Source organism: Globicephala melas, chromosome 1 (assembly GCF_963455315.2).
Source record: "Globicephala melas chromosome 1, mGloMel1.2, whole genome shotgun sequence".
NCBI classification, from domain to species: Eukaryota; Metazoa; Chordata; class Mammalia; order Artiodactyla; family Delphinidae; genus Globicephala; species Globicephala melas.
In genome coordinates this window covers 21328056-21351574 of record NC_083314.1, presented here as the reverse complement: position 1 = coordinate 21351574, position 23519 = coordinate 21328056, and the positions used below count along the sequence as shown (strand labels likewise).

General features: G+C 45.0%; 1 protein-coding gene across 1 annotated transcript in view; it reads left to right on the top strand.

Annotated features, from left to right (window-relative positions):
* The window catches only part of TP53BP2 (tumor protein p53 binding protein 2), a 66102-nt gene that overhangs the window by 5761 nt on the left and 36822 nt on the right, over positions 1-23519 (top strand). The window contains exons 2-3 of the mRNA XM_030868385.3: positions 16244-16391; positions 21995-22108. Of these exons, the coding sequence (XP_030724245.2) occupies positions 16244-16391; positions 21995-22108 (262 nt within the window). The remainder of the gene's footprint in view (positions 1-16243; positions 16392-21994; positions 22109-23519) is intronic.

Sequence of the window (23519 nt, the reverse complement as noted above, 5' to 3'; positions counted from 1 at the left end):
GAGGTTAGGCTGCTCATCCCAGATAATCTCCTTATGACCCTGTGAAGCGAGGCTACCCCCTTCTCATACAACAGATAAGGAATTTCAAGTTCAAAGGGTTTCGGTAATTTACTGCAGGTCACTTGGCAGAAATGAAATGAAAACGAGGTCTACCTGTGAAGAAATGTTCTAGAATGGTTTTTTGTTTGTTTGTTTTGTTCTGTTTTGGCTGAGCCGCATGGCGTGTGGGATCTTAGTTTCCCCGACCAGGGATTGAACCCATGCCCCCTGCAGTGGAAGCGCGGAGTCCTAACCACTGGACCACCAGGGAAGTCCCTCTAGAATGTTTTTATATACTGGGCAGGACAGTAGTCATGATGTTCTTTTGGCTAATGATAACTTCAAATATTGCTTTTCAGAGCATAACTATAATTATTTTTGACGTAGAAAAAGGAAAACAGAGGTATCTTCCCATATTTAAATCCAAACTGGATGAGAAGATTGGTAAATGTTTCTTACCAAGTTTCGACTGATGTGGAGCTGACCTCACCCTGTGCAGAGTAAACATCTCAGTGACTATTAGTTTTTCCTATGTCTAATACTTCCATAGAGATCTTAGTTCTTCCACATCAGCAGGGAAAGAGAAGGGGTGTAATGATTACCTTTTTTTTTTCTCTTCTTTCTTTTTAATGTTTACCTTTTGTATGAGGGGTGTTGGATAATCTTTCTTTGATGGTATCTTTAAACAGGGTGTGAAGGTGATGAGGTAGGAAAGAAAGGGCAGAGTAGCGTAGGCGTGTTGGGAGCCGTGCAGGGCAAGGAAAGCGTGGCGTCTGCTGAGAGATTGCCATCGTCATTGTGCCGTCATTTCCAGCGGCTTGAGAGGGACAGCAGTGACTTGAAGGAATGCCCGCTGCTGGTGGGATCTCCGGGCGGGGGCAGAGTGACAGCATCTCCCCTTGCTGCCCCAGGGTTGTCTGTATAGTGAGGAATAGTGATTCAGTTTAGTCAGATGAATTTATCGGCAGTAAACTAGGGACTGATGTCAAACGACATCACATTAGATCATCGCTCTTCATTCTTCCTCATTAACCTGCTGATTGTTTTTGGATGGCCTTTTGGAGACAACATCTGTTCAACAGGTATTTTTAGCGAACATCCACTGTATTCCAGCCACTGTTCTAAGTGCCATGGACACAGGAAAGAAGAAGAGAGTTTTCGGGGAGCTTACCTTTCAAGAAGTTTAGTGTGGGGCTTGGAGGGGGGCGGATATGGAAAGTAAAAAAACAAAACAGGAGAGGTGTGTAGGATTTAAATAGCATCATGTGACTGGGATGGCTGCTTTAGATTGGATGGGCAGGGAAGTGACATTTCGGCTGAGACCTGAATGACAGGAAGGGGCTGGTCTTGTGAAGATTCGTGGGAGGGGCATATCAAGTAGGCAGAATTCCCAGGGGCTGGTGTAAAGGCCCGGAGGAAGCAATGGGGATGGTGAGGCTGGGGATTAGCAGGCTGGGGGGCGGGTGGCAGGAGCGGAGGTGGAGAGGTGCAGCGTGTAGGCTTTCCTGGGCTGGGGCGAAGATTTTAGGTGGCAGGGGAGGGGATGTGGCAGCCACTGGAAGAGTTTTAAGCAGTAAAAGTGACATAATCTGAGAGGTTAGAAAAGATCCCTCCGTTGCTGTGTGAGAATGGATGATGGCGGTGCCAGAGCGAAAGAACTGGGAAAGGTGCGAGAGACTGATAACCCACGTCATAGGAAGACTACAGAAAACCACCTAAGATGGATAAAAGTGTTATCACACCGAGGGCCCAGCTGTTAGTGTGAACTGGATGTGAGCTCAGTCCACACAGTGTGTGACTTGCTCTAGGCGTTCAGAAGCTTCAAGGGTGAGAGAAGAAACAGTAACACCTGCCCGGGGTTGGGATTAAGACCAGGACAGGGATGGGGAGGGTAACATGTCCACAAGCTCCTCCTATGGGACTAAAGAGAAACCAGACTTTTTATATCATTAGAGAGCTCTGCAGCGCTTGAGAGAAAGCCGCCTTCTGTCCCCGTGGTTCTTTAAACGGAGAGGGGCACATCAGGTTTCTTACAGAAGCCGTAACCCTGCAAGTGTTTTACAACAACTGTGCCTTTGACCATGTGACCACGCCACCTTGGAAGCTTCTGATACTTTCACCTACAAGTTCCTTGACCTCCTTTTTTTTTTTTTTTAAAACGCTGTGATAATCTTCATTTTATTGACAAATACAAAGCAGCTAGCAATCTAGGAAATTCAAGTCAGAGGCGACTTGAATTCTAGAAAGGGTCTCCTCGTGCCAGTGTTTTTCTGCACCCCAACAATATCTAGTTGCTAACTGATACCTGGTTTGTGATGTGTAGGTCGTTTTTTGGTAATTTATTGATCTCCTGGAAAGGGGGGGCTATTTTTTTTTTTTTTTTTTTTGCGGTACGCGGGCCTCTCACTGCTGTGGCCTCGGAGCACAGGCTCCAGACGCGCAGGCTCAGCGGCCATGGCTCACGGGCCCAGCCGCTCTGCGGCATGTGGGATCTTCCCGGACTGGGGCATGAACCTGTGTCCCCTGCATTGGCAGGCGGACTCTCAACCACTGCCGGGGGGGGGCTATTTTGGATAACACTTTTATTTTAAAGGTAGATAGGATCCTTTCTCTGGTAGGTTTTGCTTGCTGCTTTCAGTGGTCGGGAGACCTGGGCGTTATCCTGCTTTCCTTCCGTTCTTCTGTTTTCTCCCATAATGGTTTCATCACTGTCACGGACCCCTCCTCTCTAGCCCCTGGTGCTCCTCTTCTGCATCACCCCTCGCCTGCCTGGACTGGGGTGATCCTCTCCTTATTTATCTTCTTACCCTTACTGTTCTTCATGCCTTCAATCCATCTGTACACTTCTTCGTGGTGATCTTTCTTACACTACTTCGTGGTGGTCTTTCTTTCTTTTTTTTTTAATTAATCAATTTATCTATTTTTGGCTGCGTTGGGTCTTTGTTGCTGCACGCGGGCCTTCTCTAGTTGTGGCGAGCGGGGGCTACCCTTCCTTGCGGTGCGCGGGCTTCTCATTGTGGTGGCTTCTCTTTTTGTGTAGCACGGGCTCTAGGCGCATGGGCTGCAGTAGTCGTGGCATGCGGGCTCAGTAATTGTGGCTCGTGGGCTTCAGTAGTTGTGGCACGTGGGCTCTAGAGCGCAGGCTCGGTAGTTGTGGCGCACGGGCTTAGTTGCTCCGCAGCATGTGGGATCTTCCCGGACTAGGGCTCGAACCCGTGTCCCCTGCCTTGGCAGGCGGATTCCTGACCACTGCGCCACCAGGGAAGACCCTGTGGTGGTCTTTCTGAAACAGCAGTCTGTCTCTTCCCCCTCCAGAATTCTTCCAGACTGACTTGTATTACTTACAGACTATGATATAACCTCCTTAGCTAGATACAAAGTTTCTTTATTGTCTAGCCCAGTAGATTTCGATTTCGGCCTTTTTGTGTCAAGATAGACTTCCAGAATATTTTGCCTCTCAGTGGGCAGTGGAAGTGATTGAAAGACTCAAAGCACAGAACAAGTCAGCACTTCCAACCCAGCACCCACCGTGGAGGGGGAGTAAATAGTGTGTTTGCTTTGTGCTGAATGGAAGAGCAGCCACCTCCTCACTGCTCAGCCAACCTTCCTTCGGGATCGAGGGGCAGTTCTGGAAGATCTGCTCGCCACCTCGCACATGCTCCCAGGGACCCTGCGTTAGGACTGTTTGTGGGGCCTGATCCGTTTTCCTTTCGCTCACGGTAAGTTGCACCTTCTTGTATATTGCTGTCCACCACCTGCTCTGCGCCATCTGACTTTGCCATAATCCCCTGTGTGTGTAAAACAAGTTTTGTACGTTGTAGGTTTCTACGGAGCAGCTGCGGCTCACTGGTTAAAAAGTGACCTGTCTCTTCTGTTTGTCCTCCCACCTTCCTGTTTCAGCAGTTCCAGGATTGCAGTGAGGATAGCGTGCTAGGTTTCCTCACGCCTTTACGTGTGATGTTTTTCTGCCTGGATGGCCCTCTACCTGCTTGTCTTACTCATCCTGCAGTTTTCAGTTCAGTAGTACTCCTTGAAAGGAGTGCTTTTTTTTTTTTTGTGGTGGGATATCCCATATGTGATGAACTTTTTTTTTTTTTTGCGGTACGCGGGCCTCTCACTGTTGCAGCCTCTCCCGTTGCGGAGCACAGGCTCCAGACGCGCAGGCTCGGCAGCCGTGGCTCATGGGCCCAGCTGCTCCGCGGCATGTGGGATCTTCCCGGACCGGGGCACGAACCCGTGTCCCCTGCATCGGCAGGTGGACTCTAAACCACTGCGCCACCAGGGAAGCCCTGTGATGAACTTTTCTAACAGTACTGTTCAAATTGGTATTGAGACGAATGTGTCATTGATTTCTAGATTCTACTCACTTGCTATTGTGACCAAAGAAATAGCTTATGATGTAAAAAAAAAAAAAAATCCATTGAATATGATTTTAAAATTTTTTTTTATGTAACTCAGATATCTCATAGAAACTGATGGACTGATGTTTAAAATATTCCATGCTAAAAAGGCAGTACATGTGGTGTATGAGTGGTATACTTAGTGTAGAAGTAGGTTTAAATATCATTGATCTTTAATACAACATTAGTAGATGTAACTCATGGTAATTGATGAAAATTTAATAAAGCAGTTTAATGGCCTCGAGAGTAAACTCTAGGCAGGAGAGACGGCTCAGAAGTCATAATAGGCCTCTCTAAGCAGTGATCATCAGATAACTGTAATAAGGTTGGACTGATCATCAGGGAGGCTGGAGAGTATCTGTTTGAGGGAAAGGACTCAAAGCTGTATCCCCGCTGCTCCTGAGGGAGGCTCCACAGAGACCTCTGTTGGGTTGCCCACTGAGATGGGGGGCGAGGCGGAAGGGCCGACCAGGCTGGGATAACTGGGGTAACGGGACAGCACACTTCCTACAGAAGGCCGGCAGCCCAGCCCACCTCTAGGGCGGAGTGTGTCCAAGATAGGGAGCCAAGTGAGCCACCGGGTGTTTCGGTGCACGGTCCCTGCCAGCAGAGCGACCACGGGAGCAGACAGCCGGGACTCCAAGGGGCAGGACGCTGAAAACCCGGAAGATCGGAACTCTCTGCATCTCATTTCTAACCCCCTTCCAGGGTTGTAAGCCATAGTTGGGCTGAATGGCTCTGTGCATTTGAGAGATTGAAAGAAGCTTTGGTTGCTGTTGCTATGTCTTAATCAAATCCCCTTTCTGGATGTATGAGTGTTAAGAGAGGTGTTTTTCTTGACCAGTTATAGGAAGCCTAGTGGCAGCATCCTCTTCTAGCAGGGAGTCTGGGGGCTTCCTTCATTCATGACATTCTTTCTCCACAGAGGAATTATTAAATACAAAACCCATCTTGACTTTAATCTCACTACGAGCATTATTACCTGGCTGTCCCTATGGTGAGTTTCCTGTGAGTTGTAAGATTGCAGAGGATTTATGTCACTCTTTTTACAGATTGTTCATTTTTCTCTAAAGGACAATTTTTTTCTCCTCTTACATTGTTTTTTTTTTTTTCCCCCTCTTAGGTAAACCTAAGCAATTTGAGTTTTTGTAAATCAAACCTCTGAAGGTGTTATTGCAAAGCTTAATTTCCTTTCTCTGACAGGGAACGTCTTAAACTCTTAATTCTTTTTTTCTTTCTGTGGAACTTCACATGGTTTTTTCAGTCAAAGGAATAAACTTTGGCCTCTGACACAAGTACATTTCTTGTAAATGCACCGGCCAGTTTTTTTTTTTTAATTTCCTCTTGGAAAAGTCTTCCAAATTTTAATCTGAAATAATTCCTCTTTGAAATGAGTCATTCTTGTGTTAATAGCATAACATTATAGTTACAGTGAATACATGTCCTGTAAAAATGGAACTCTTAAAAATAAATCTTTGATCTGTTCTTTTTAAGTGAAAATTGTCTGTGACTTTGGATGTTTGGAAAGGCAAACCTTCCTTCAGACATGACAGGTGTGAATTACCGTGCACAGCGTGTGGGGAGGTGTGGCCTGGCCCAACTTAACATAGTGTTTGATCTTTCCCTGAATCTTCTTTCTCTTCAGATTGATCACTTTAAGAATCGAACCACATTTACTATTTTTACTGAAATATTTTCACATTGTTTTATCACAATTTGTATTGTGTTATGTGTACTTTTAAATTGTAAATTACTGTAAAAATATATTAACGTTGAGATTTAAACAAATTTAAAGTGACATCTATATCCGATCTCCTAATACCATGGATTTCACTTACATATTCCATACAAGTCAGTTCCTGTGTCCATGTGTTTTAGACTTTTTTTTTTTTTAATTTATTTTTGGCTGCGTTTGGTCTTTGTTGCTGCGCACGGGCTTTCTCTAGTTGCGGTGAGCGGGGGCTACTCTTCGTTGCGGTGCGCGAGCTTCTCATTGCGGTGGCTTCTCTTGTTGCGGAGCACGGGCTCTAGGCACGTGGGTTCAGTAGTTGTGGCTCGGGGGCTCTAGAGCGCAGGCTCAGTAGTTGTGGTGCACGGGCATAGTTGCTCCGCGGCATGTGGGATCTTCCCAGACCAGGGGCTCGAACCCGTGTCCCCTGCATTGGCAGGTGGATTCTTAACCACTGCACCACCAGGGAAGTCCCCAGATGTTTTAAATGGTTACAATCTACAACTTAATATTACTGTTTTATAACTTTTTCTTACCATTTTTCTAACACTATACTTACAGTAGTTGGTAGCTGGGTCATAGTCCTTCCAGCAGTTGTATTTTAACTTACTTTTCCTTGTTTAACTTACTGGATATTTAGTTTTCTATCTTGCTGTTTATTGATCTAGCACCGTAGTGAAAATCTTCAGGCATTTAGAGTTTTTCTTCATTTTATTTATTTCTCTAGGGATAATTCATGAGGTATACATAAATTTATGGTTTTTGATACATGATTCATTTTACTTTCTAAACGGGATTTTTAACAATTTTTAGTACCATCATTATGTCTTTGAATGAATCACTTTCCCACAACCTCATCTCTGTTATATCATCTTTTAATAGAAGACTAATTTAATAGTTGTAAGTGATGCCTTGTTGATTTAATTTAATTTATCCTCCCACCCCCAAGTTTTACCATTTGTATTGCCCTATGTGATCTGTCTGTTATAGCCTCTGCTCTTAAGTATATTCTAGATTTGACTCTTGTTGTTTATTGGGTAATCTATTCTCTTTGTGGCTCATACTGTAAAAAAATGAAGTTCTTGATTTACAAGTTGGAAAGAAGTTAACAGTTGATGTCTGTATGTCACTGAGAAGGGCTGACCAGCTTTTAAGGGAAGAAAAGCCATCTCCTCTGTTCCATCCAAGCTAGACGCCATGAGCATTTTCAGATGCCCCAGCAATTTATTGTCCTCGTAGCCGCAGGTGCAGCTGTAAAGGCTCATGTGTTGTTTTGATCTGATTATTGCTGCACTGTTTATGATGAAGTTAATTTATGTCACAAGTTCCTAGGAACACATTTGTGAGTCAGTGAGAATAACCAGGATTCTCACGGCAGCCTCCCAGGGGATTTAACTCTAGGGAACTCCATTTTCCTTGCTTCCATATGGGAAAGAAGCTAAGGAAGTCACCTCTATTTTCTTGAGAATATGGTGTTTTAAAAAAATCTGGGGCTTCCCTAGTGGCGCAGTGGTTGAGAGTCCGCCTGCTGATGCAGGGGACATGGGTTCGTGCCCCGGTCCGGGAGGATCCCACATGCCGCGGAGCGGCTGGGCCCGTGAGCCATGGCCGCTGAGCCTGCGCGTCCGGAGCCTGTGCTCCGCAACGGGAGAGGCCACAACAGTGAGAGGCCCGCGTACTGCAAAAAAAAAAAAAAAAAAAAAAAAAATCTGCAGCATCAGGAAAAGATGGCATTTTGGAAGTAAGGTTATTATAGATTATTATTTTTCTATTATTTCTTAATGCTTTCCATTAATTTATGCCTCTTTGTTGAAACCTCAGTGTACCTCAGATCACATTTATCTTTCTCTTTTCTGAATTTCCATTTTACCTACAGCCTCACTCATGTAATTTGGTGCTAAATTGTTCTCTAATCTTTTCATGAGTAAATTTTATTTCTTTTAAGAGATTTTTATATTTCTCACATAGTAAGTATGTAGTAGGCATTTTTAATTGTGATATAATTCACATACCATAAAATTCACCCTACAGAGTATATAATTCAGTAGGGTTTTTTTTTTTTTAGTATATTCACAAGGTTATCACCACTAATTCCAGAACATTTTTATCACCCCAGAGAGAAACTCCATCCTCCAGAGTCACTCCCTATTCTGCCTGCCCCCCAGCCGCTGCTAAACATTTATCTAGTTTCTGTCCCTATGGATTTGAATTTTCTGGATGTTTCTTTCTGTGTCTGGCTTCTGTCACTTAGCATAATGTTCCCAAGGTTCATCTATGTGTAGTACGCATCAGTACTTCATTCCTTTTATGGCTGAATAATATTCCATTCTAATGGACATTTAAGATATATTTCTTGATTTTTTATTTTTAGTCCCCGGCTAAAGTTAAGGCAGTATGGTAACCCTAGAAAAGCATTGTCAGACAGATATTGATTTGCCTTACATATCTCACAGCAAGGGCCCAGGGAATAAAAATGGTACTTTATGTTTATCTTACTAATTTCATTATTGATTCCTTAAAAAATCAATTTTAGGGCTTCCCTGGTGGTGCAGTGGTTGAGAGTCCGCCTGCCGATGCAGGGGACACGGGTTCGTGCCCCGGTCCGGGAGGATCCCATGTGCCGCGGAACGGCTGGGCCCGTGAGCCATGGCCACTGAGCCTGCGCGTCCGGAGCCTGTGCTCCGCAATAGGGGAGGCCACAACAGTGAGAGGGCCCTGTACCGCACAAAAAAAAAAAAAAAAAAATCAATTTTATTATCCAAGTAATGTTTAATCATTCTAGAAAACTTAAGCATAGATAAGCTCCCCCAAATTTATTTCTTAATCTTATCACCAAGGCATAACTACTGTTAATTTGGTGAATTTAATTCCAGGCCCCTTTTTTTTTTCTTTGCATGTATTACATGTATGTATGCACATATATTTTTCCAGTTGTATAGTAAGATATGGTGAATACTGTTTTGTAATAAAACAATACATAACTGACACATTTTTGAAAGTTTTGCTCTTTGTGCTTTTTCCTTCTAAATTCCTTCTAAGATTTAGCAGTTTTATTTTTTATCATTAAAGATCATGAATTCTTGGCCACAGTTGTTTTCAGAAGGACTTAGTTGATAGAATAGGCTAAAATTTCTTTCTTTAGTAAGTTTTCGACGTGCTGATAAAACTGCTTCATCAAAATGAAATAAAAACAGCTTCATCTTGATTTTGTTTTATTTTTTAGGTAATTAAATTACATTTTGAAGAATTCTTTTATCTTTTGTAGCACAGTACACTTACGAAACAAAGACGAAAGGAAAGTAGCAATATAAAGAGCATGTGTGCCTACTTTTTCTCAGGTTAACATGATAGATTAGTTTACCCAGCCCTCTGTTTTGACCCTCTTCTCTTTTTTCTTTACATTCTTCTTTTATTTTTTTTAATATTCTTTTCTATTATGGTTTATCCCAGGAGATTGGATATAGTCCCCTGTGCTATACAGTAGGACCTTGTTGTTTATCCATTCTAAGTGTAATAGTTTGCATCTACTAACCCCAAACTTCCAGTCCATCCCTCCCCCCACCCCGCCACTTGACAACCACATCTTTTTTCTTTTTTGTTCCTTTTCCAAGTAAAGTTAAGAAGAGAATTGATACTTATTGAGAAAATGCCCGTTTCACTTTCTCTATAAAATTTGAAATAGTTATAAATTATCAGTAAAGCCCATAATTGTGGGCAGATTATAATGAAAAGATTTAAAATTATAAGTGATATATAAATGCAAGTGATATTTAACCTTTATAACTTGGGGACATACTTAAAGTCTATAAATTTAAAGATGGGTGAAGTGAGTTTTAAAGGTTGATTTCAAATGCTTTGTGTTCTAATCAGAATTTTCTAGGGGGAAGTGTAGCAGTTATAGGTATTATGGCCATCAGGAGCAGCTGGGCCCGGTGGGTGGTCCCTCTCCCCCACCCCTTCTCTGGTGTGGATGGGAAGACACTTGCTCTCAGCTGCACATGAGCTGTCATACTGTCATGGCTCAAAGACACCTCTTCCAGCTATATCGCTGTCACCATGCTGTGGTGTCCAATTAAGAAATCTTCAAAATAAAGGTAAACTATCTTTGTAACTTAAAAAGTAAAATCACTACAACAAAGAAAATAAGTGAGAACAGGACTGCTTTGGCCAAGCCTAGCATGAAGTGGTTGTGGGTTCTCCGGACGCAGATCACCGCTGGGCAGTCTAGGGAGCAGGCAGTGGCTAGAGATACAGATTCAGCATCACCCACATCATTTCCTCTTGACTGGATCATTCCATCCATTAAAGCGTCCTGTAAAAACTCCATGTTGAAATAAAGAAGAAACAAAGCACCCCTTTCACTCTGTCTCCTTCCATCTGTGGCTCCGTTTTTTCCGTCTTTCTGTTCTGAGTCTCTGCATCCTTCCCTCAGGTTCTCAGCCTGTCTCAACCGGGCCTTCAATCTCATTCCTCAGCCAGCGCTGGTCAAGGCGCCCAGCAGCCTCCACCTTGCCGAGCCTGGGGACCGGTCCTCAGCCCTCATTTCTGAGATCTCTAAGCTTCATCTGAAACACTGTCTTTACTTGGTCTCTGGTACTCCACACTCCTTTGGGTTTCTTTCTGGTTTTTTTATGGATGGATCTTTCCCAGTCCTTTGCTGGATCCTTGTTCTCTGTAGGACTTCTGGACGAGACCCCTGACTTGTGGGCCCTTCCCCAGCTCGTTCCACCTTCCTCATCTCAGTAAGTCACACTACTCTTAACTCCGTTGCTTAGACACCAAATCCACGTTCACTCTTAATTTCTCTCTACACTCACATCCCATATTCTGTCCATTAAGCCAGTCTTGCTGGCTCTGCTTCAAAATATAACCCCAGTCCAGCCATTTTTCACTACCTTTGCTGTTACCTGCAGTCTGTGCTACCATTATATCTCATTTTATGTGCTACATTTCCTCTTAATTGGTCTTCCGTGCCTGTCCCACTGTAGTCTATTCATATAGTAGCCAGAGTGATTTTTTTTAAAAATGACATAAAAATGACTTCAATACCCTGTTCAGAATCCTCCAGTGACTTCTTTTTTTTAAAAAAAGTTGAGATATGATTTACGTGCCACCATTTTGAAGTATCCAATGCAGTGTTTTTTAGTGTGTTTATAAGACGGTGCAACCATCACCACTAATTCCAGAACATTCTCATCACCCCAAAAAGAAGCCCTGTACCTCTGAGCAGTCACTCCCCCAGCCCTGGCAACCACTAACCTACTTTTTGTCTCTAATGATTTGCCTCCAATGGTCTCTTAGATTAAAATCCAAATTCCTTGCTCTGGCCTTTGAACAGTGGTTCTCAGCTTGTGGTTTCCAGGGCAGCAGGTACCAGCATCACGTGGCAGCTCGTTAGAAATGCAGCATCTCAGTCCCCATCCTAGATCTACTGAATCAGAAGCTCTGAAGATGGGACCTAGCCATCCATAGTTAAAGACCCTCTCTCCGCACCACATCTTGAGGACCAGTGGCCTCTAAGGTCTTGCATCATCTGGCCTCTTTGACTTGATCTCCTATAATCCTTTCCTCTTGCTCTCTCTCCTCTTCCACAGATGTGACAAACTTGATTCCTCCTCAGGGCCTTTACATTTGCTATTCCCTCTGCTTGGGATATTCTTTTCCTATATCGTGTGTTCTCATTCTGTTTCGATTGTGGCTCAAGGACCCTCTCTAACCACATAGAGGTTGAAGTAATTGAGTTTGAGCATGGCCTGTCTCTACCCTGCTTTATGCCCCGGGAGGTTGACTTCTATAAGCCACATGAATGGCCTCCCTTGCCGTCCGACTTCTAGCTGGGTTTATCCAGTGGGGAGTGGTAGGATGGATGATATAAGAAGAAGGGAGCCAGTTGGGTATTTATTCCTCTGGGCTGGCTGAGTCCTCTCCACGCAGCGTGCTCTCTCTCTCTCTTGAATTTTGTGCTGTGTGCTATAATAACTATTTAGTGAGGATGATTTCTACATTAGAACTTAAACCATAAAATAGATGGCCTAGAGGGAATTCCCTGGTGGTCCAGTGGTTAGGGCTCAGTGCTCTCACTGCCGAGGCCCCATGTTTGATCCCTGGTTGGGGAACTAAAATCCCACAAGCTGGGCGGTGTGGCAAAAAGAAAAAAAACAAAAATAGATGGCCTATATATCTTTCATGAATGAAAAGAATGTTGAAACAGAAGTAGGAGGACGTAGCATGATGTAAGCTTGAAGAAATGAGGAGAGGAAGCTAATTTCTGTCAGTGCGTGTAGCTGTGCTGTATACTATCTGCTCTACCATCTGTCAATACCTGAGGGAACACTTACTCTGAAAATAAATCAGAGGTGAATCTGTCAAGTGCAGTAACAGCTACTGGACGTATTCATTCGTAAACACATACTTATTGTGTGCTTGTCACAGACCAGGCACAGATCAAGGGGCCGAGGATATTGTATGGAACAGAAAAAGCCCTGGACTTCGTGGAGCTTATGTTCTAGCAGGGAAGACAGATATTAAAAGCAAGTGAAATAAATATAATATTTGGTATGATGGTCACTGTGCCAAGGAGAGACAGTGGAGGCGCACGTGTGTGCGCACGTGTGAGCACGGTGGTGGGATTTTAGGCAGGATGGCCAGGGAAGGCCTCTCTGGGAAGGCAGTGTTGGAGTATAAAGACCTGGGGAGATGAGAGGGCAGGCCGTGCTGGCACACAGGGAAGAACATTTGTTGGGGAAGGTCATTAAGAAGGCGTGACCACAGGTTTGACCTGCAAGCTGGACCCCAGCTTGGAGGCCGTGCACTCACTTTCCTGTCTTTGGAATGTGCGCTCCACCTGCCTTCCCCCGAGCTCGAAGCTGCCCAAGGATGCAGCCTGGAGACTGAACCCAGGTAAAGCCTCTCCATAAGCTTTTTTTTTAAAAAAAATTTTAATTAATTTATTTATTTTTGGTTGCATTGGGTCTTCGTTGCTGTGCACGGGCTTTTCTCTGGTTGCTGCGAGCGGGGCCTACTCTTCATTGCGGTGAGCGGGCTTCTCATTGCGGAGCATGGGCTCTAGGCACACGGGCTTCAGTAGTTGTGGCACGTGGGCTCAGTAGTTGTGGCTTGCGGGCTCTAGAGCGGAGGCTCAGTAGTTGTGGCGCACGGGCTTAGTTGCTCCGTGGCATGTGGGATCTTCCCAGACCAGGGCTCGCACCCGTGTCCCCTGCATTGGCAGGCGGATTCTTAATCACTGCGCCACCAGGGAAGTCCCCCCTCGTTAGCTTTTAATGCTCTTAAATTTAAACATATTCATCCAGATTTTTTTTTTTTTTGGTCCTTAGTGGGAGGATCGTTTGAATAAGGTGCTGTTGTCTTATGTAATAGCCTTTTATTTGTTGATACAGTATGTTTCGTATATATACTGTATATTAAATATTTCTGTAATTTAATAAATGCCTCTAGGTCTCATATTTACGAAGAAAACAGTTACTGTGTTTGAAGTGTTGAACTTCAAAGAAAGTATTGGTGTGGGTAGGGAATATTGAGGAGGACTACAGTTTAGTACTAAAGTGTAAATTATTTATCTCTCGTTAAATGCACTGTATATGTATCTAGAGCAGCAGCAGGGTGGAAACCTGTGTTCATTTTGTGGAACAGTTTGAAAGTGTTGACTAAGTTGAGGCCTAGAGCTATGTATCTATCTTTATGTAGCACAGTTGATCAGAATGTGGAGAACCTGATAACAGCGTGAAAGCTTCTGAGCTCATCCTGGCAAATTCTAGTTTTGATTTTATATATTTTACTGTTTCAACATTATCCACTTAAACTCTTTTTTTTTCTGGGTTACCCTCTAGCTGTAATGGGTACGCTTCTCATGTTTTCTAGTTTTGGGGGTTACTTTCTTTGCTACACATGTTTATGTGAGTTAAAGAGTTTTGGTTGCAGGAAGTGGAGACTTGGCTTACTTTAAGAACTCATGGTTTTAGTGCAGGGAGGAGGTGGGAAGCCCCCGGGGGCTGAGCCTGCTGACCCAGTGGGCCGTCTTCTCTTACGCATGTCGTCTTCTCCCCTTACTTGGACCGGATCCTTGAGGCACCCAGTCTGCTGTTTTAGCCAGTTTCCGTCATAGTTTCCATGAGGCACTGCCTTCCCCCTCCTTCCCCCCTTACCCCCCCCCCCCCGCAAAAAGAAAAAAAGAAGAGCCTAATGCATCTGTCTCACCTCGGGGGTAATGGGCAGCGAGGTTTAAGCTGGATGGGAAGCTGTGTGGCTGACTGTTGGCAGGTGCTACAGCTGTTGTATGATGTCCTTGTGTCAGTGTGATCACAGTGCAGATCCTACTCATTCTGCTTTGGTAGAGCCTTAAAACCCCAATTTCCCCCAGTGTTTGGCATAGTCTCATTAATTATTTTTACAGAATGTATAATGGCCCATCAAGTTCATGTTTCACAGGCTTTGTATTCTCTTTGATTAGAGTTATTTTCACAGGATAAATTCTCACAGTGGGATTACGCTTTCAAGTTGTCTGGTGTTTTTGTTTGTTTATTGTTTTGTTTTATCCTGATACACACGAATCTTCCCGGCATAGGTCCTCACTGAGTGAGTTAGCATGGGAGTGTGCTGACTTGCATTGCCGCCATCAATTTGTTTGTTGATTCACTCAGTTTCTTCAGTACTGGGAGTTAACAACGGTTTTTTTGTTTGGGTTATTTTTGGTTATTTAATAGGTATGAAAACTTGTATTCCTTTTTTTAATTGTCATGCATTTTTATTTATTTTTTTAAAACTTGAATTCTTTAGTTGCAGTGTCTTTAAGATGCAGTATTGGGCTTCCCTGGTGGCACACTGGTTAACAATCCGCCTGCCAATGCAGGGGACACGGGTTTGAGCCCTGGCCCGGGAAGATCGCACATGCCGTGGAGCAACTAAGCCCGTGCGCCACAACTACTGAGCCTGAGCTCCAGAGCCTGCAAGGCACAACTACTGAGCCCACGTGCCACAACAACTGAGGCCCGCGCACCTAGAGCCTGTGCTCCACAACAAGAGAAGCCACGACAATGAGAAGCCCGTGCACCGCAACAAAGAGTAGCCCCTGCTCACTGCAACTAGTGAAAGCCTGCGTGCAGCAACGAAGACCCCACAATAAATAAATAAAACTCAATAGCAGTCTTTCTCCCAGTAAAAGTAGATACTGCATCTTTTCTTTTTTATTTATTTTTTTTTTTTTGCGGTACGTGGGCCTCTCACTGTTGTGGCCTCTACCGTTGCAAAGCACAGACTCCGGACGCGCAGGCTCAGCGGCCGTGGCTCACAGGCCCAGCTGCTCTGTGGCATGTGGGATCTTCCTGGACCAGAGCACGAGCCTGTGATCCCTGCATCGGCAGGCGGACTCTCAACCACTGCGCCACCAGGGAAGCCCTGCATCTTTTCTTTTTACAAAAAAAGACATCCCCACCCTCAGAAGCAACACATGTTTTGTTCTTGTGTATCCTTCCCAAAAGAGGCTTTGCATAAGTGTGTGTGTGTGTGTGTGTGTGTGTGTGTGTGTGTGTGTGTGTGTGAGATCATCATCCCCTGATCATCTTCACAGGATTGATAAGAAGATCTATTTGTAGTATGGGTCTGGCACATCATACTAAGAACTACATAAGTATTTGGGAAACAAATAACATGAATAAAATGTCAGAGGAAGACTTTTTTTTGGCCGTACCACAGGGCGTGTGGGATCCCTGACCAGGCATTGAACCCATGTCCCCTGCATTGGAAGCAGGTAGTCTTAACCACTTGACTGCCAGGGAATTCCCAGAAGAAAATTTAATACGACCTTTTGTATGCACTGATTTGCCTGTGCTCCGGGGATCCCCAAGGGCTCTGCAGGCGCTGCCAGGAGAGGGGGGCCGGTGTCCATCGGCCGAGCTCCAGGTCCCTCCCTTCCTCAGGCCAGGGAACAGCCAGACGGTCCTGTTGTGCATTTGCACTTCAACTGAGACCATCTGGGGAAAGGAATCCGAGGTGAGTAAAAAGTGACCAGCACCAGTGTAGACAGTACTGATAACTGTTGTGTTTCTCCTTTTGTTTCCAGATGTTTCTTACCGTGTACCTCAGCAACAACGAGCAGCACTTCACGGAAGTCCCAGTTACTCCGGAAACCATCTGCAGGGACGTGGTGGATCTTTGCAAAGAACCTGGCGAGAGCGATTGCCACCTGGCTGAAGTGTGGTGCGGCTCCGGTATGCGTGCTTCGGTCGTGCCGTCTTTCATTGTCATCGGTTTTAGACGAGGCGCTGTGTGCCGCACGCGTTTATCCGTGGAGAAACTGCGGGATAGGGTGTCCATCAGAGCTAGTATTCTCAGTCCAGTTCTGTGGCGACCTACAAAGGCTCTTTGCTGTTTTCTTTTTCTGCAGGACACCGTAGACACTCCAGTATAAAAGGTCAAAAGATAGGCAGCTGATACACAGGGTGGAAGCTTCTGGGGTGTTATGGTAAAATGTATAGCGCTCACAAGTGTTTCTTGTACGCTTAAGCTGCACTTAATTAGGAATTTGAGGTGTCCTGACTGTTTTGCCCTCTCTGAGGTTCTGTAGGTTTTTCGGGAAAGCTCTTCGGTGTTGAGTTACTGTGGTGGCTGGAGACATAGGCATTATTTTAAGCCTTGACATCAACCCCCTTACTTAGTTCTTTGGAGCCCTGAAATGGGACAGCCTGGTTTCTTTTTGGCCCCTTAGGAGTTTGTAGATGCGGGAATAAGTTTTCATGATTTCTGCTTTGTTTCTGTACAGCCTGGGTGAGCTCCCACTGTTTCCTTTTTCTCCCCTGGGGGTGCAGTGTCCCAGCACGAGTTTCCCACTGTGTTCATTGCATTCACACCGTTCATGGTATGTGACTCCAGCTGAGCGTCCGCTGCTTCCCAGGCCAGTCCTCTTACTCATCTTCCGTTGACTTCCCTACAGCTGTGTGTTCAGGAAGGTCTTCTGCACTCTCCCCGAATTGCTTACTTCACATAGGAGCTAGATTAGACCAGTCCCATAAAGAAACCCAAGTGATCCTTTTTAAATAAAAATCTGATAGTTCGGGCTTCCCTGGTGGCGCGGTGGTTGAGAGTCCGCCGGCCGATGCAGGGGACACGGGTTCGTGTCCCAGTCCGGGAAGATCCCACATGCCGCGGAGTGGCTGGGCCCATGAGCCATGGCCGCTGAGCCTGTGCGTCCAGAGCCTGTGCTCCGCGACGGGAGAGGCCACAACAGTGAGAGGCCTGCGTACCGCAAAAAAAAAAAAAAAAAAAAAAAAAAATCTGATAGTTCGACTTTCCTGTTTAAACCCTTTGATGGCTTTCTCTTCTACTTAGAATAAAATCCAAAGTCTTGATCTGAGATTGTGAGGTCTTTGATGTCATCTGGAACCATTTTCCTCCTTGCCTGCCTCCTGCAGCTATTTTATATTCCTGGATAAACAACGCTCTTTCCCGCCTTAGAGCCAGTGGCGGCAGCTGTTCGCTCTGCCTCTATTGCTCTCCCTCCGGATTTTGTCATTGCCGGTTCCCTCTGGTCATTTGGATTGCAGCTAAAACATTGCCTCCTCGGAGGTGCTTCTCCCGAGCTTCCTACTAAAGCAGGCATGAGGTTCTCTGTTTTACAGCTCCATCCTGATTTGATCCTCTGCGTGAGGTGTGTCCGGTGTTTTGTGTGTGTTTATTAGTTTATTGCCTCTTTAATCCCCGTAGCCTCACACACACGCACAAGAATGTAAACTCCCTAAGAGCAGAGACCTGCTTGTCTTGTTCCTTGCTGCACCCCAGCTCAGAGGGAGTGCTCGATAAATATTTACTGAATGAATAAATGAGCTTCTCGTTGCTCTGGTGGCCTCCTTGCATTCTGCAAATTACTTTCCCAAGATGATTGAAACCACGCATTGTGAGCTTCCTCGGTTTCCTTCCTCTGTACTTACCTCAGGTTTCTCTGCATGTGTGCCTACCCTTCTGGCTGATTTTCTTAGAGCAAGAAGTGTTCTTTCACTTTGCCAAGGCTCACTCTCTGAGTTGAAACTTTTTTTTTTTCTGGGAGCCTGGCATGGTCTCCTTGTTTTTGATTATTGATGGAATTCTTTTATTTATTTTAATGAATTCATTTATTTATTTATTTATGGCTGCATTGGGTCTTCGTTGCTGCGCTCAGGCTTTCTCTAGTTGCGGTGAGCAGGGGCTACTCTTCATTGCGGTGCGCAGACTTCTCATTGCGGTGGTTTCTCTTGTGGAGCATGGGCTCTAGGCACGTGGGCTTCAGTAGTTGTGGCACACAGGCTCAGTAGTTGTGGCTCGCAGGCTCTAGAGCGCAGGCTTAGTTGTGGTGCACAGTTGCTCCATGACATGTGAGATCTTCCCGGACCAGGGTTCGAACCCGTGTCCCCTGCATTGGCAGGCGGATTCTTAACCACTGCGCCACCAGGGAAATCCCGTGAATTTTTTTTAAAATTATTTATTTATTTATTTGGTTGTGCCTGTCTTAGTTGCGGCAGGCAGACTCCTTGGTTGCAGCACGTGGGTTCCTTAGTTGTGGCTTGCCAGCTCCTTAGTTGTGCCATGTGAATTCTTTTTTTTTTTTTTCATGTGAATTCTTAATTGCGGCATGCATGTGGGATCTAGTTCTCTGACCAGGGATTGAACCCAGACCCCCTGCATTGGGAGTGCAGAGTCTTATCCACTGCACCACCAGGGAAGTCCCCCGCGAATTTTTTTTTAAGTGTCTTATTGAACAGCTGTCTTTTTCCTTGCTGATGTGAAATGTCACTTTGAATTCTTGTTATATCGTATATGAAGTTATGTTTCTATAAGCTTTATAGTCAGTTACTTTTATTGTTTTCTTCTAGTTTTATGATAGGACCAAATAGTTTTAATTACTATAGTTTTATAAAAGGTTTGGTATTGTAAGGCAAGTGCTTATTTCATTGTTATCCTGTAGTATTCTTGTGTATTTTCTTTTTCAGATATGTTTTAGAATTACCTTGAAATGTTCCATGAAAAATTGTTTGGGGCTTCTGATTGCTTACAGTGAATTCATAATTCATTTGAGGGTTGTTTGTATGGTGTGATTAAGATCAAGGTCTTAGGTATCAAAATCTTGTCTCTTTCATTTACTAGCTTTATAACTTCAGACAAGGTACTTAATTTCAGTAGTCCTCAAGTGTTTTCCCTGCATAATTGGGATAATAATTGAATCTATTGCATAGGATTGTGTGAGGATCCCAGGAGCTGACATTTGAAGGGGGTTTAGCATAGCCCCTGTTAGCATAGCACTTAATGTTAGCTCTCAGCAAGTAATAGCTGTTATGTTTTCAACTCCTCCTTTTTTGCTGTAAATTGTTCAAGGTGCCCCATTTTAAAAATAGTACATTTGGACTTCCCTGGTGGCACAGTGGTTAAGAATCCGCCTGCCAGTCCAGGGAACACGGGTTTGAGCCCTGGTCCGGGAAGATCCCACATGCCATGGAGCAGCTAAGCCCGTGCGCCACAACTACTGAGCTGGCGCTCTACAGCCACAACTACTGAGCCCGTGTGCCACAACTACTGAAGCCTGCGCGCCTAGAGCCTGTGCTCCGCAACAAGAGAAGCCACCACAATGAGAAGCCCGCACACCGCAATGAAGAGTAGCCCCCGCTCGCCACAACTAGAGAAAGCCCGCGTGCAGCCAAAAATAAATAAATGAATAAGTAAAATTTAAAAAATAAAAATAATAAATTTGTTGCTTCCATTTTGTTAGCTTCTCAAGTTTCCCATTTCCTTTAACTGACAGTCTTTAAAAATATGTAGCTTTTATTTGCCATCTCCATTTCCTTCCTCCCCGCTCATTTGTTTGCTAAGAGAGCATTTCTTGGATTCCTATAATGTACTAGGAACTGTGCTTGATGTGAGGAATAGAGAGATGAAAGTGTCCTGCCTTCAAGTAAAAGCAGGAATCAGCAGACATTTATCATACAGTGCGATGACTGCAGGAATAGATGGATGTGCTCCATCTGCAGAAGGAGAAAAGAGTGATGGGGACAGTTCTCAATGCTAGGAATGGCTTGTTCCAAGTCACATAGGCACGGATGCCAGGACAAGGGGATTGGTGTGGTCAGAGCATGGGGTGAATAGGCGGCTTTGAGACCCTTTGAAGTGTATTTCAGCGTTTGCTGGCCTAAGCCTGATTTTTTGTCGTCATAGGCCATCAGGACCTTAGCTCCTAGACCTTGTAAGACGGTCCAACCCAGCGTGGACTGGAAGTTACTTCCCTTCCTTTGAATTCCCTCTTTGCTTATGGAACCTGGGGATTTCACTTCTTTTGAAATAAAGTGTCTGTGTGTGTGTGTGTGTGTGTGTGTGTGTGTGTGTGTGTTTGGTTTTTTTGTGAGGAGGTGGAGGGTCTGCTGAGAGTTTCTTTTGGGAGGGTGTCTACTCAGCTATGGGTGTTTCCTTTTGCAGGGTGGTCTTAGTTAGAATTTCCCCAGTTTAGAGGAGAGAGGGGTATCTGTGTCAACTCAGTATGTCAAGAACCAGAGCTGTACTTCGTTGCAACTGAGCAGATTAAGTTCAGGGCTTAGTTCACAGAATTGGCTGCTGAACCCTTGGCTGCCCCATTCTCTGCCCGTGTTGTTTATTTAAGGTACTCAGATAGTGTCTTTGATTACTGACAAGTGCATTGAGTTTTCTTAGGCTGTTTCAACTTTCTTATATTAAAAATTATATCGATGTTACCGGAGTTCTTTCGTTTTAAACAGTTACATCCTCAGACAGTATATTTGGTTTTTATATCCAGATCCCTTAAGATTGGAAGATTTTTTTTTTTTTTTTTTTTTGGCTGTGTTGGGTCTTCATTGCTGCACGCAGGCTTTCTCTACTTGCGGCAAGACGGGGCTACTGTTCGTTGCGGTGCAACGGGCTTCTTATTGCGGTGGCTTCTCTTGTTGTGGAGCACAGGCTGTAGGTGCACGGGCTTCAGTAGTTGTGACACGTGGGCTCAGTAGTTGTGGCTCGCGGGCTCCAGGGCGCAGGCTCAGCAATTGTGGTGCACGGGCTTAGTTGCTCCGTGACATGTGGGATCTTCCTGGACCAGGGCTTGAACCCGTGTCCCCTGCATTGGCAGGCGGGTTCCTAACCACTGCACCACCAGGGAAGCCCTCAAGATTGGAAGATTTTTTGAGGGGAGCTTAAGATATCTGGTTTCTGCTAAAGTTCCCATTTATTAGGGTATTTATCTATGCCCTTCTTTTTGTCTCTAGAAGAGTTCTGACAACTGGCAGTCTCATCGGAAGAAGGGCCAAAGAAGCATATTTTCAGGGCAGTAAAGAGGCTTTTGTTTGGAAATGCAAGTGTCTGATTTTTTTTTTAACGTAGTTTATAAAATTGTAATTAAAAAAACAATAGACAGTAAGACTACACTATTTAGAAAGCTGTTTTTTAATGTTTCATGTGTATACTTAGAGAATCATAGAGCCATTAGAGTTAGAAGGGACCTCAGAGACTGTCCTATGGAATAGATGACAGGAGCTTTGGAACCCGCAGAGCTTCCCAGCCTGCCTGTGGCTAGTGAGGGGCCGCTGAATTAGACTCCTGAGCTCCTGCTCGCGGCCTGGATCCAGTCCTCCCCCCAGTACTCCACCCACGCTTGACCCTGATCATATGGGTGGAAAGCTGGTGATGCTTCATTTTCTAAAAAAAAAAAAAAAAGATGTAAGATGCTAAGTAACTTCTGCATTCATAATGCATAATTTGCATGAAGGATAGACAGTAAATGATATGTTCGTCTTTCTTTTTACCTGCAGATAACATGATTTGTACCTCATTTATTCGTTTCTTTTAGAACGTCCAGTTGCCGATAATGAGCGAATGTTTGATGTCCTGCAACGGTTTGGAAGTCAGAGGAGTGAAGTTCGGTTCTTCCTTCGCCATGAACGCCCCCCTGGCAGGGACATTGGTAGGTAGCATCCTATCAGTCATAACAAAGATCTGAAGTTTTATTTCATGCTCGGGTGTAGCACGTGATCAGGAGCCAGGTAATTTGGGGGGTAAGTGAGAGCTAAGGAAGTGGGAACAGCGAGGATAGACAGCTCCTCTAAGCCCTGACTGGGGGGTGGGGAGAAAGCGGTGTGGTTCAGTTTGTTCTGTTTTCTTGGAAGATGGGAAAAATTTGGCGACAGTTTTTAATGTGGGTGGGAAGGAAAGAGTCAGTAGAGCAGCGGGTTGAAATACAAGGAGGAGGAATGCTCAATGGGCAAGTCAGCCAGTGGGAGGTGGCGGGGGAAGGATCTCTCTTCCATTATTTATTTATTTATTATTTTTAAAATTTATTTTTAACATCTTTATTGGAGTATAATTGCTCTGCAATGGTGTGTTAGTTTCTGCTTTATAACAAAGCGAATCAGCTATACATATACATATATCCCCATATCCCCTCCCTCTTGCGTCTCCCTCCCACTCTCCCTATCCCACCCCTCTAGGTGGTCACAGAGCACCGAACTGATCTCCCTGTGCTATGCAGCTGCTTCCCACTAGCCCTCTATTTTACATTTGGTAGTGTATATATGTCCATGCTAGTCTCTCACTTCATCCCAGCTTCCCCTTCCCTGCCCCCCGCCCCTGCTGTGTCTTCAAGTCCGTTCTCTAAGTCTGCGTCTTTATTCTCTCTTCCATTTTAACTGGGTGGAAGGGAAACTTTGCAGATGCAGGTAAATGTGTGCTCCCTGTGGGAGCAGTGGGAGGGTCTTCTCATCTGAGAACATTTGTTTTCTCTGAGATAGGAGGCACAGCCGTGTGAAAGTGATGGTTGGAGCCATGGTGGAGAACAGGAGAGAGTGCTGCTGGGGGACCAGGGTCCCCTGGAGGCCAGTTGAGACTAGAGACCAGGAGACCATGGGTGATTTTTTCCCCAGTGATGCTCTGCAGCCCAGAGGGTTGTAAGAGGAGATGGTTGGATTGACCCAAGGTTGGGGTTTGACCAGACCAGTTCAGTGGAGTCAGTGGGACAGGGAAGACGAGGATGTTGGTGAGATGACGTCTAAGCTGGGTGGGGGCGAAGTGAAGGCAGGGGGGCTGCAGGGCAAGAGCAGACCAGTGCTAAGGAACTGCACGTCTCAGATTCATGCACAGGTGCAGTGAGAGGAAATTATGGTCAAAAAGTAGAGAGTCTGAATTTAAGATTTCAGGGGTAGAGCACCTCTAGGTGACGTGGTCCTGCACCGGCCCATAAAATGATCCTGAATTAGAGAGGAGGTAGGAGGCCACGGATCCTAGAGGTGAGCTTTTGGGTGGTAAGGTCATCCAGCATGAAGGCAGGACTTGGAGTGGGGAGAACAGGGGGGTCAGGTGGTCACATCTGCGGTGACTGA